Source organism: Zonotrichia albicollis, chromosome 4, assembly GCF_047830755.1.
Source record: "Zonotrichia albicollis isolate bZonAlb1 chromosome 4, bZonAlb1.hap1, whole genome shotgun sequence".
NCBI lineage: Eukaryota > Metazoa > Chordata > Aves > Passeriformes > Passerellidae > Zonotrichia > Zonotrichia albicollis.
This window is the reverse complement of record NC_133822.1, coordinates 67227284-67240437: the sequence shown is the minus strand read 5'-3', so window position 1 is coordinate 67240437 and position 13154 is coordinate 67227284. Positions and strand designations below refer to the sequence as shown.

At 37.3% G+C, this 13154-nt stretch overlaps 1 protein-coding gene across 18 annotated transcripts in view; it reads left to right on the top strand.

The window, feature by feature from the left end:
• The window catches only part of TAFA5 (TAFA chemokine like family member 5), a 505223-nt gene that overhangs the window by 227078 nt on the left and 264991 nt on the right, over nt 1–13154 (top strand). For all 18 annotated transcript variants that reach the window (XR_003378956.2, XR_012580128.1, XR_012580127.1 and 15 more), the window contains one exon: nt 312–461. Coding sequence is in view for 6 of the 18 variants with exons in the window: in XM_074540010.1 (XP_074396111.1) it covers nt 312–461 (150 nt within the window). In the remaining 12 variants the exon portion in view is untranslated. The remainder of the gene's footprint in view (nt 1–311; nt 462–13154) is intronic.

The following is a 13154-nucleotide window of genomic DNA, read 5'->3' as shown; positions in this document are numbered from 1 at the left end:
ATTTAAATTCCATTGCTGTGAAAGTTTCTTCCTTTACTTAGCCAACATAAGTAAAAGTAACCCATGTAACCTCAACTCTCGGGCTTTTGTGGAACAATAATTATTTTCTGACAGAACCAGTGTGCAGGGTTTTCATATGTCCACCACAAAGAAAAATTGTATGTCATCTCAGTTTTATTATATCCATCGGCTGGCTGCCCATTTGTTGTGGAGTGTCTGCTGTGACTTAGGGCCGTGGCTCTATTTGGCTGTAATAGATTTCCTGCAGTGCACTCAGTGACTCTGGTACCTGTTGCTGGTTTCTTTTCCAGGTCAGCTGGCTGCAGGTACATGTGAGATTGTTACTTTGGACAGAGATAGCAGTCAGCCCCGAAGGACTATAGCCCGACAAACAGCTCGCTGTGCATGTAAAAAAGGACAGATTGCCGGTACAACAAGAGCAAGGCCAGCATGTGTTGATGGTAAGAAGCAAAAATCTATTCAATCAGTGTCTGCCAATATAAGAGTTGTGTCTCACAAAAAAACCACAAGAAACCACAAAAACTCTATAGAAGAAATTTTCATGTTGTCCCAACTAACAATGGCAATAGCATTGAAATTCAACCAAAGGGTAATACTGACTAATAGTATAGATAATACAATTACTTTTTTTTCATTGGAAATTTCACTTTTTTTTTTTTAACTTGATAGGCAGTTGAATGTTAAGGGCATGGTGCTTTTATATTCTGCATGTGATCACAGAATCAGCAGTGAAATGGCATTCTTTTTTCCTCTACTTTTTTATTCCTTAAGACATTAAAAAAATGCAGCAAGCAAGCCTCAAAGGTCTTATGCCACTGGGAGGCTAATGTGACTGCTCCTGTGTGATATTTAATGCTGTTGAAGAAAGCACTGATGCTATAATTGGAATACAGTATCTGAATGTGCATCACATGTCCAGTATTTCTTCTCTCTTTAAAATGATATTCTGTATGATTCACTGCAGATGCACTGATAGCATGTAGCTGGAAAACTGCTCACATGCAGGGAGGTATGAAAATGTTTCACTTTGAAATAATATTTTAAGACAAATGAAATTCTCTGGTATGTTAATAGTGGGAGAGTCTTCAAGAGAGGTCTGCCTTGCAGGGCTTTTAGCAAGCATTAATATTAAAAATGTAATTGGAGACATGTTGAAAATAATGATGTAGAATGATATGTTTTGATCTAGTCTCCATTAACAGAAGTAAAAAAAAATATGCTTATGTATAGAACTATAATAAATATGGATTAGCTTTGAATACTGGCTGGTTTAAGTCCTCAGATAAAAGTACTATGGAGAACACCCTACTGTTGCCTCAGAATTTGGTCTTACCAGTGATTATCAAAGACAGCTCAAAAGGAGATTTCAGAGCCAACCCACAAAGCTAAATATAGAACATCATGCACATTCTATTTTTGCATTTTTCTTTCACTGTTTTTCTTATTCTGTAAGATAGTTTCTTAGCTGTCTCTTTCATAATATAATACTATATCCAGTAGTTCTCCTTTCATGTTTTATTGTTAGATCACAAGATATAATTGCTTAAGAAAGGAATGATTTTATTGTGTAATTTATAGTTGCAACTCTAGGAAAAATGCTTACTACCGATTAAAATACTCAACACTTGTTTCCTATTTTAAAACAGCAAAGTTCTAAGCAAGAAAAAGAATTTTGCACCAGCTGGGAACAAAATATAATTTTTAGTCAGTCAGTTTTGGCCTATGGTTAGATTGATTTGCTGTAACTTGGATATCCAAAGGTAGCTGCTAGCAACTCCAGTTTTTCTTTATGCCCAATAAAGGGCAAAATGGACCTTCTCAGAGTAATTTATCTCATCTTAACTCCCGAGAATGAGTCAGAAGCCTCACTCTGTTTTACACACTTGATACACCTGTGAGTGTCTTAAGATGAAACTTAGCTGGAATGTAAATGTCACTAAGACATGACTGCACTTCATCCTTTGATTATTACATTAGATTGTTTTCAAATGGAAGCTTTGAGTTAATTTGATATTTGAAAATATTTTTTCTTTCTTATTTCTTGGGGGAAACTCATGAAGAAAGTCTCTTTCAAATTCTGTGTTTTCAATGTGCTTGATCATCATTTTATGAAAACAGAGAATTAAATGACAGGATCCATGGTTTGAGATCATGTAGTCAGAGAAGGTTCTTTATGAAATACTTCACATTTGAAAAATAAGTGGGAAGTTCATCAGTTGAAAAATAAAGCTTCCCTTTAACATAGGTGTCTAAATACCCTAAAGCTTCCCTTTAACATAGGTGTCTAAATACCCTAATTATTTATTTTTAAAGCTGCCAAGGAGTCACATGGAAAACATGAGGGATAATGGGTACAAGTTTCTTCTGTGGATATTCCAATTAGACACAAAATGGTAAATTTTCAAAATGAGAAAAAACATCATTTGAAGCACCCCAGGAAGCTGGTGGATCCCCCAGTATTGTACACTTAAGATTCAGTTGGACAGGGTGCTGGGCCATTTTGTCTAGACTGGCATTTTTGCCTAAAAAGGTTGGACCAGATGATCCTTGAGGTTCCCTTCCTACCTGGTATTCTTTGATTTTGTGACATATTAAGCTATAATAACATGGTTTTTCATTATTTTCTGAAATTTTTATAGTTAGGATGGTCAACCCTTTGCTGAGAATAACTACAAGATATGTAGGACATGCTACTTTATTTTCCTCAGCAGTGCTGGGAATGTTTTGCAATCAGAGCTCAAAAAGGTTAGTAATACCTAGAACTGTACATCAAGTTTCCAGACTAAAATGAAGGCAAAAATCAAACCTTTGATATGTAGGTTTTTGTCATGAATGAAGTTAAAAAATTAGTTTTACATAACTTTAACACAATTATATAGGAAAGAATAAACAAGCATTTTATCTTGTCTCTAACCTTCTTGCAAGTAAAGCTGGCAGATAAATTGGCCACTGACTGGCAAGTATCCATCTGTGAATTTACCAGGTTCATAGTTTAAAGAATTAGCACTGAATTCTTCCATATTTTTATACACATTTCTGGAGTAATTTTTTTTCAAACACAAATACTCAAAGCTTTATTCTGAACATGACATGAATGCTACATAAAATTATGTAGCAGAAAGCTGGTTTTGTCTCCAATATCAAGTCAAACATTTTTGGTTTAGGAATGTAACAGCCAAACATAATTGCTGGGTTGGTTTTTTGTTGGTTTTTGTTTTTTTTTTTTTTTTTTTTTTACGGTAAAGAGTCCCATTTTTCAAACAAATAAATCCTTCTCTGAGCTTTCTTAAATAGGATGTAGAATTTAATTTTGCAAATTTTTCATCATCTATACTATAGTTGATGATAAGTACATAATTTCTATTTGACATTTCATTTTTGCTGTCCAAAAACCCTCAAAAATTTGGTCCATTTCATTCTTTACATAGTCTTGATTTTGAAGAAATTATTTCTAAAGTGAAGGTGGACCTTAGACCTTTAATGCAAAGTCATATGTGAAGGAAGCAGACATAGTAAGTGTGACCTGCTAACCCAATTGTGAGAAAATATTAGCTAACAATTTTGTTGCATCTTCTAACAAGAGAGTGGTTTAAGAATTCAGCGTCAAAGCTGGTAATTTTTACAACCTTAATGGATTGTGTTGTACCTTGCTGCCATTTTTACAATGTTCAAGTGGAGAGAAGCACCTTAGAATATATTCAATTGTGTAGTATATTTCCTGGAGCTTTGAAATGCAAGTGTCAATTCTTGCAGGAAAAGGAGTAGGTAATTTAAGGGCTCTTAAACTTTACAAACATTGGGTGAGATTGCACTTGTCAACATCGCTCTTAGAGTAAGTCCTGAGTTGATTATCAAAATCCACTCTGCTTTCAACTGCTGTATCGCTGAAGGTTTTTCCTGAGAAAGGAAACACAGTGAATGTCAGATAGATAAAAATGGAATTCTTAGAAATGGAAATAGAGTGTTTAGAACTTGGTCTGAGCAGTAGACGAAGAACAGAGATTTTCTTGAAATATTTCCATATGATGGAGAAGGTTGATTTGATTTGTATTTTTTTCTAGCAGTCTTTAACTATGGCAGATTGCTAATGCATTCTGAAAAAATGGCATGATATTCACTCTGATTTAAAGCTTGATTTAGTGTTGATTGCTTCATTTCTACACCCACAGATTCATAATGTATATTTGGTATGTTTTGTTATGATGTAATTTTTATTCATGAATGTAGGGTTTGTAGTATTATGACAGTGGTTCGCCTCCACTTTTCATTATATTATTTTTATTTGCAACTGGTGTTCCCTAGTACCATTTTTGAGATCAAATTCCATAGCAATGACCTCAGTTGCATTAGTTTGATAAGATATTTTATTTCAGCATAGCATCTGGTTTATCACCAGTGTAATTTCCCTGTGTGTTGGTTAAGCCTCATCAGTTTTTTAAGCTGGAACCAGTGAGAGATTGGAAGATAGCAATTATTCCTTGGTTTTGTTCAGTACCTTTGCTAATTTAAATTTGTTTTAAAGCAAGTGATGAAAAGTCTTTGATAAAAATTTGTGGACAGATGCACCCATGATTTGTGTTCTTTCACAAGAGTTGTAAAAATATGAAAAGATTGGTTTTGTCAAAGTATTTCTTAGAATACAAGTATAGTATCCTGAGAAGTGTGCAAAGAACTTTTAAATGTTTAATAATTCCAGTACTTACGTAGAATAAATATTTATAGGTAAATGACATAAATTTTAATTTTGTTCAGAAAATAGAAATCATTGATGAGAGGAAAAATGGTATGAGAGAATTTGTTTATTTGCCAGAGGAAATTAGGATGGCAATTATTAATTTACTTACCTGAATTCTGTGATTACAAGACTCTTATGCTCTGTATTTGAGTACCAGTAACTTTTTTGTCCACTAAGTGCTATGAAAAATGCCGGGCGATCAATCCCAGTATCCAGATTGTCCCATGTTGGACAGTTGTAGGTCAGGTAAGTGAATTCAGAGTGTTCAGACACATTTGTTACAAATTAAGATACAGTTTGATTGGTTTTTTGTTGTTTGTTTTTTACTTTTTAGAGTTTTTGTAATATTTAATTGCTTTTGCAAGCACTGTAGCAATATTGGTTTTTATAGGATATTAGCATATATAAGTTGTTCATACATTATGATTAACATGCTTTTCAGTTGGCATTGATTGATTTTGTTTAACACAGACACTCAGGATCTACAAGGAAGCCACATTAGTTTCAATCAATAATTCCCTGTTCTTCTTATTATCTCTGGGACTCTATAGGGAGGTGTAGAGGTCAGAACTGATCATTAATAGCATCCTATGTCATGCACTTCAAACAAAACTGCTTAATAACTGGAAAGCTTCATCATTCTAAAGAATCTTAGACATATTTCAGGGATCAAAGAGAAAAAAAAAGAAAACAGAACTATAATTACTTTAAGAAATGATAATTTTTGCTTTTACATTTAGAGTATTTAATATGCTTGTTATTGCAATATTTGTTATTTTATACTTATTTTATTGTAGATTGATATTTCAAATCTTCCTTCACTGTAGTTATACTTAATTGCATTTAAGAAATGTCTCTTTAAAACAAATAAAACCAAAAGGAAAACTAGTATGCATATCAAACATATTTTTCAACATGGCTTGAAGAAATAATAATAATTTTCTTCCTTTCCTCATCACAACTCCCACATATGCAATCACAAATGCATCTGTATGTATAGATGCACCAGAGCCTGTACAAGGCTTTATTTTCTTTCAACTACTTCTAGACAATTCCATCAGGACTACAGATTTTCCTAGTTACTGATATGGAAGTAAAATTGTTTCTATTACTCATCAGCTTCCTTTTCCTATGCATGCAGTCTGACAATTTCCACCTTGCAGGTCACTTTTCATTTGGAAACACACAAGAAGTTTCATTTCAGTTTCTTTGCTTTCAGCTCCAAACTGAGGACAGTATGTGACATTCCAAAAGAAGTTGAATGAAATTTCTTGTCTCAATAATATCACAAACTTAGTAAAATCATGTAAGCATGTTCACATTGAATACCTTTGTTCTCTGATAATGAATGTCAAGTGTCAGTTAGAGATTGAAGTGTTCCTGGGGAAGAAATGCTGCTGTTCAACCTCAAGACAGAAATTGAGCAGTGTTAAATGGAACTTATCAATAGCTTTGTTGCCATCAATGACAACAAAGATGTGTCTGTAAGAAATGCAGGGAAGTAAGCTAGGTTTCGTCTCTTGACTGAGAATGCATAAAAGGAGTAATCAAACACATGGCATAAAAAGCAAGCAACCAATGAAAAATAAACCCAAAGCCCTGCCAAAGAAAGTGGCGCACAGATTGATAACTACCATAAAGGAATACTTTAACGAAGAAGGGGAGGTAAGGGTTTCAATATGTTCTGAAATATTTGGTACCTAAACTCAAACGACTGAGGACCCATCTTGAATAGTGTGGCAGTTTTGGGTGCCTCAATATAAGATGGACATCAGGCTGTTGCAGTGTGTCTTGGAGAGTGACCAAGATAATGAAAAATCTTGAGGGCAAGACTTAACAAGAGGCAACTGAGGTCACTTTGTTTTTTCATCTTGGAGAAGTCTGAGGGGTGACCTCATCTCAGTCTACAACTTCATCAAAATGGGCAGCAGAGGGGAAGATCCCATCTCTTTGGTGACTAGTGTTAGGACCCAAGGAAATTGAGTGAAACAGCATCAAGGGAAAGTCAAATTGGACGTTTGGAAAAGGTTCTTCACTGAGAGCGTGGTTGGGCAATGAAACAGGTTTCCTTGGGAAATTATCTCAGCATCAAACTGGTGCCTCACTAGTGAGCCAGGACTGTTGGTAAATAATGGGGAGTGTCTTCACAAGCTCATCACAAAATATCAAGAACTCTATACTTTCATGATCACTCTGCCTCTAGCAGCCCCCAGCCACCACATCTCCCACCAGCCCATCTCTATCTGCAAACAACAGATCTAACATAGCCCCTCCCCTAGTGGAGTCACTCATCAGCTGCAACAAAAACCTGTCCTCCACACGCTCTAAGAACATCCTGGACTGCCTCTTTGCTGCTGTATTAAGTTCCCCGCAGATGTTCTTGTAGGTTAAAGTCACCTACAAGAACAGGGGCTGGTGATCCTGAAACATTCTCCAGCTGCTTATGGAATAAATTGTCCTTCCTGATTGGATGGACAATAACAGACTCCCAGTAGGATATCAGCTTTGTTGGCCTTCCCCTTAGTTCTTACCCACAGACATTCAACTTCATCATCATTAGTTTTAATACCCATGGAATCAAAAGCCTCCCTAATGTAAAGGGCCATGCCTCCACCTCTTCCACCTTTCCTGTCTCTTCTGAAGAGCTTGAGGCCATCCAGTGCAGTGCTCCAGCCCTGTGAGTCATCCCACCATGTTTCCATGATGGCAATTACATCATAGCTCTGCAGTTGTACCATGGTCTCCAGCTCTTCGTGTTTGTCACTCATGCTGTGTGCATTAGTGTACACACACTTCAGCTGGGCTACTGATTTCACCCCTAACTCAGGCTCACCACCCTTGGGCCTGCTTCCAGACAGTCCAGCTGCATCACCTTCCCCCTTCAATCCTAGTTTAAAGCCTTCTCAATGAGTTCCACCAATTCATGAACTAAAATCCTTATGCCTTTAACAGAGAAATGGAGCCCCTCCTGTTCCAGCAGGCCGGGTGCTGTAAAAGTTGCCCCATGATCAAAGAACCCAAAATTCTGCTGATGACCGACCCTTGAGGCACTCATTGATCACGTGGGCTCTCCTATTCCTTTCATCATTTTTCTCTGCCACCAAAGGGACTGAGCAGAACACTACCTGTGCTCCTGCCCTTGACCCAATGGCCTAAAGCCCCTTTTAATTCCCCTGATGCTCCTCTTCTCAATCTCATTGCTGCCAGCCTGGAGTATCCACAGTGGGTCAGGTCAGCCCTTCAATCAGAGGGTAGAATCAGCCCAGGAGCCTCAGTAACATCCTGTACTCGGGCCCCAGGGAGGCAGCAGACCTCCCTGAGGGTTGGGTCCGGTCGACATATGGGGCCCTCTGTTCTCCTCAGAAGGGAATCACCTGCCACAATTACCATTGTTTCCTTTTTAATGTTAGAGGTGGTGATCTGTCTGACAGATGAAGCAAAATTTGTCATCTGATTTTCTCTAGCTCTGAGAGGAGCAGGGATTGGACTTGATGATCCTTATGGGTCCCTTCCAACTTGAGATATTCAATGATTCTATGACTCAGTGACTGGACCTGGCATAAAGCTGCAGACCAACATTTTACATAATGTTAGTCTTTACCACAGAACAGTTCCTTCATAGCAGTCAAGTAGCAGGGAGTGAGTACTGATCACAGCTTACAAGTTGGGCACAGTATCGATTTATGGTAAGGGAAATAATGCCAGGATAAGAGTGAATAAAATGTCATTGAAAATAAAATACTTCTTGTACTTATAACAGAGACCTGGAAACACTTTTCACTTATAAGAGTCCTACTTGAAGGCTACACATGCTGTCAATATACTATTTCAAGTGAAGAGATAGATGGCTGCCTTTTTAAATTATAGGGCAGGAAAATATTTAGGAAAGCAGAATTATTTATGTGATTTGGAAGGTGGCCAGGAACCAGGGGTTAGCCCTGATACTGTGCAAAGAGTGCTGAGAGAACTTTAATTGCCTCTAATGCTTAGTGCCTTGCTTTCACATTTCATCTGAAAGACAACACCTTCAGCCTCCTGGTGTTTGATTGGATGCATTAGTTCATCAATGCTAACAGCTTCGTTTCCTTTAGTTCCTTGACATTCCTATGCAGCCACCCATGTAGTCTAATTCTCTTTCATCTATGTGCTCTGATGGCAGTTCCAGCTCAGAAAAATGGTTAGAGGTTATGTGACATTAGATTGTGAAACCATTTTCTGAGGAAGTGACTAGAAGCCTAATTACTACAGACATTTTAAATTAAAGTGGACAAAATAACTAGAGAACATATTATGCATTAGCATAAGCATGCACTGAATCACTGGGTAGAGTTTTCTGTGCTTGATACCTTGCGGCAGGGCGCTATCAACAACCACAGCAGTCTGATTGCAGTCTGATTCATTACCTAACTTCAGGCAATAGGTTAACATGACATTCCTAAATTCAGGAGTTTGGTCACTGTAAGCTCCCTCTGCACCTCCCTCTGCAGACAGGGGGCTGTGATGGGCATTTCAGAGATCACATAGTGTGAATATTGGAATTACTTCTGAAAACTTGTCTCTTTCTTTTATGGCATTAAAGAGAACATGGGATGGCTAGCAGATAGGTTTTCTGCTTGAATGTAATGTGAGTAAATATTTGAGGCCATCAGCTGCTCAGATTGCCTTCTGGAAAAGCCACTGTCTTCACTGATTAGAGGCAGTTTATAGAAAAAATGTAACATGTTTATATTACCCCCTCTGGTTGTTAGCCTACCTTCCAGTTATCCCCAGAAGAGTGGGAAAAGAGAAACTTCCAAAATTATTCATGTGTGAAGGTGGGCTTCTGCCAGGGCAACATGTTTGTCTCCAGTGAGTCTAAGAGAATATAGAGAGATGAATCTTTGTAAATACCCTTGCCATCAATGGGTGAGGTACAACTATAGCTAAATGACATTTCAGACACTATGTGAAAGTAGCATGGTCAAGGAATATTCCTCCCAGTAATCCCATTAAGCATAAAGAACTCTAAACAACAACAAAAAAAGTTTCATAAAAGTGAAGCAAGAAAGGCTATAACGTGGTTAGAAATGGCATTTTAAAACTATGTACCACTTTTATTTTAACTTGCTTTTAAAACTTAGATTTAATATCTGTAGTGATAGATGATGTTTCAGAAGAGTCCTAGAAAATGTTGAAATTGATTTCTAAATTAATTACAACATTAATAGCTCTACTGTGCCCAACACCTGAGACAGTGTAGCTAATGCTACATTTTTGTATATCTCTTTCAAAGTAGTCTGCACAGTGCTGATTCAGGGAATTTTTTTTTTTTTTCTGAAGACAGAACCTTAGAAAGCCACATATTTATGGTGATACGGAGGAGTTGTGCTTCCCCTGCAGGATGAGGTCATATTGGAGGAAAAAAATATATTTGTGTCATAAAAACTGGCACTTTCATATGAGAAATAAACTTTATTATGTCTTTATTTTTTATTTCTCTAACTTGTTTTGCTTATGTTTTGCTGCTGTGTTATTTTACATTATCACAGACTTGTACTTCATAAGCCAGTCTCACACAGTCCTAGACTAAAAGCTCTTGCAATCTAAGGATAGACCTCACTGGAGATACAGGGCAGTAAGGATGTGTAGCTGCTTCTTCTTGTTAATTAGGGAGTAGGATCAGGAGGAAAGCCCTCACAGCTTCTTTGTACTCTCAGATGAGGTGGAAGTGGAAAAGTAGAATTTCCATCCACTTGTTTCAGAGTATGTCTTTTGAGAGTTTCAGGGGTTCATCTAGCATCCTGCTGAGAAGGGCATACACAGAGAACTTCCACCCAGGAGAGGGCAAGGTTTAGCCCTAATTGAATATGAAGGAAGATTTATCAGTCTAGACTGTGCATCACAAAGGAGAAATAAATTCTTATTTGGGATAGGAAAAAAAAAAGTTTTTCAGATACAAAATAGAACTGATTTGGAGTTTGATTTTTTTAATGAAGGAAAAGCCTATGAATTGTTTTTTTTTCAATTGTTGGAGAGTCTTGGTGCACTAACTAGTAATGGCATTATAATAACAATAACCAATGGAAATAATCACCTGTTTTCTCTACAATTATATCATGTAACAGTCTAAAAATTGAAAGGCTCAGTCCTCCTGACCTTGAAAATATGTATTTTTTTTAAATTTTATTTTAAAATTGTATTTTAAAGCTTTCTGTGCAGGGGACATGTAATGCAGATTAAAATAATTCAAGAAAAGGCTTTCTTTGGTAGGATAGACATCTTCTGCACAAAGCAGCAAGCATATTTTAAATTTCAAGCTTCAGCTTTGAATGCCTTACTGAATTTTTAATTTTGTTAAGCATAAAAAATTGAGGGTTTGCTAAGAATATTGACGAATTCTAAGCAGCTTTTCAAAAGTAAGTAGTTACCCTAGACACAGTATTGACACTCTTGCTTTAACAGCCTTAAGTCGGAATTTTGATGTAAGTTTTGGAAGTCAAATCATTACATATAAGTATAAAGCCAGGGGAAATGCCAGCCTTGAAAAAGAAGGCTGCCGCTCTGAGTGTAGGTCCCAGCATAGCCCTGCCCAAAAGATAAATGATCCAGATTCAGTGTCACCTGGTCATGTACCCTGACACATCCCCTCTGCCCTGCTGTGAGTTTATGTGGGGCACTCCCTGATGGGAGCCCTCTAGAACCTGTTGCCTGTCTTGAGAGCTTCAGCAACTTGTTCCCAGCTGAAGTTTAATCTTCCTTCAGAAGACAAATCATGCTATCCACAAAGTGCCTGGAACCCAGTTTTATGGTGATCTGACTTTGTGAAACTGGATCAGGAACGTATCATGTTTTAGCTAATAATATCAAGGTTTTCTCTGTGCATTTAATCTCAGAGAAGTTCAGGAACTCCCACAGATGTCTGTCTCTTTGAATCTGTATTTTTGTATAGATTCTATCTGAATTTTTATTTTCAACTGCAGGCAGCCTGCTTAGTAACTTCAATGTGAATGTTAGAAGCTCCTTGTTGAAGTGGTGGGCTGCAGGCAAATAAACTGCCTCACAGTCGTGGGGTAGGAGGACATTTGGGTTTAAAAAAGCTCGGTAGGTCTTCACTGTTAGAAAATACTGCTGGGTTTTTAGTACCAGATTTCCTGAAGAGATGTTATGCTAACGAACTGGGTTTTGCAATTTTGCATTTGTCACATGTCAGAAGTGGATGTCTTGATCTGTATGAATGTTTTAAGTACCTGACCTCTGTTCATTTGAATTCACATCACACTTTAATTTTTGTGGTTTCACCATCCTACACTAAAATGTGCTGAGTTAGTGTTGTCTTCCTTTACCAGTGATATGAATGGCATTATCTGCACTGGTTGGTGTTAAGCCCCAGACTTGTTTGAAGAGTTTCTTAAAGGGGCTTAGGTTTTTATACCCTGAGGCAGGGGCACAGGAGAACATGACATTCTCGGGAGGTTTGCACAACAAACTTTTACTGTCAAACTTTAGAAAATAAGGTTACTTGGCAAATTTTAAAGCAAATATTCTATCCAAATAAAGCATTTTGCATGGCATTGACTTAGAAACCTCTAACCCATCCAAATTTAAGCTACCCAGATTTTGAGAGGAGGAAATTAGGAGAACAGAGAGCAGAGTGGGAGTGACAAGAGAAAGGTTAACAATCACAGCTTGAATTCCAATGCAATTGCAGCTGCTGTAAAATCCAAATGCTGGGCCTTGTCCACGTGTCCCTTTGTGCAACTGCTCGCATCTGCTTTGGTCTCCTGGGGCACTCCCCTCCAGGTGGGGCCTCTGGTGTGCCAGTGGCTGGCATCCTTCTGGGCTGGACAAGAGGCTGCAGGGGATGTGATGGGGAACAGTGCATGCCTCGCTTTTCACAGAATTTGCCCTGCCTCTTGTTCTTTAAGGTAACCCAAGGGCAACTAATTTTGAACCTCTTTGCACAGTTTAAAACCTTTTGGGTAATGTGGAAACAAAATATATATGCTGAGTATTGTGTTGACTTCAGTTCTGTAGGTACTGTGCATAGCATAACATTTTATTTTCTTATAATAATATGGTGGTTTTCATATTTATCTCTATCTTATAGTTGTGTATATATATCTATATATCATCTATATATCTATCTATAGCTATCTATCTATCTTGTTTATATATAAATATATAGAAAATCCCTTTATATTTATATTATTATGTGGCATTGAAGTGAATAAATTAGAAGCTGAAAAGCCAAAACATAAAATTCTTCCCCAACATTTAGTGCTTTTACTCCAGTAGTACTTTCTTGGTCAAGGATGACTTAGCGAGTAAAATAACCTCATGGTTGTACAAAGTTACCTAGCAATTGTAATTGTCCTAAGCTGGTAATTACACCCATGAGAGTAGTTTCCAGGACAAGCCA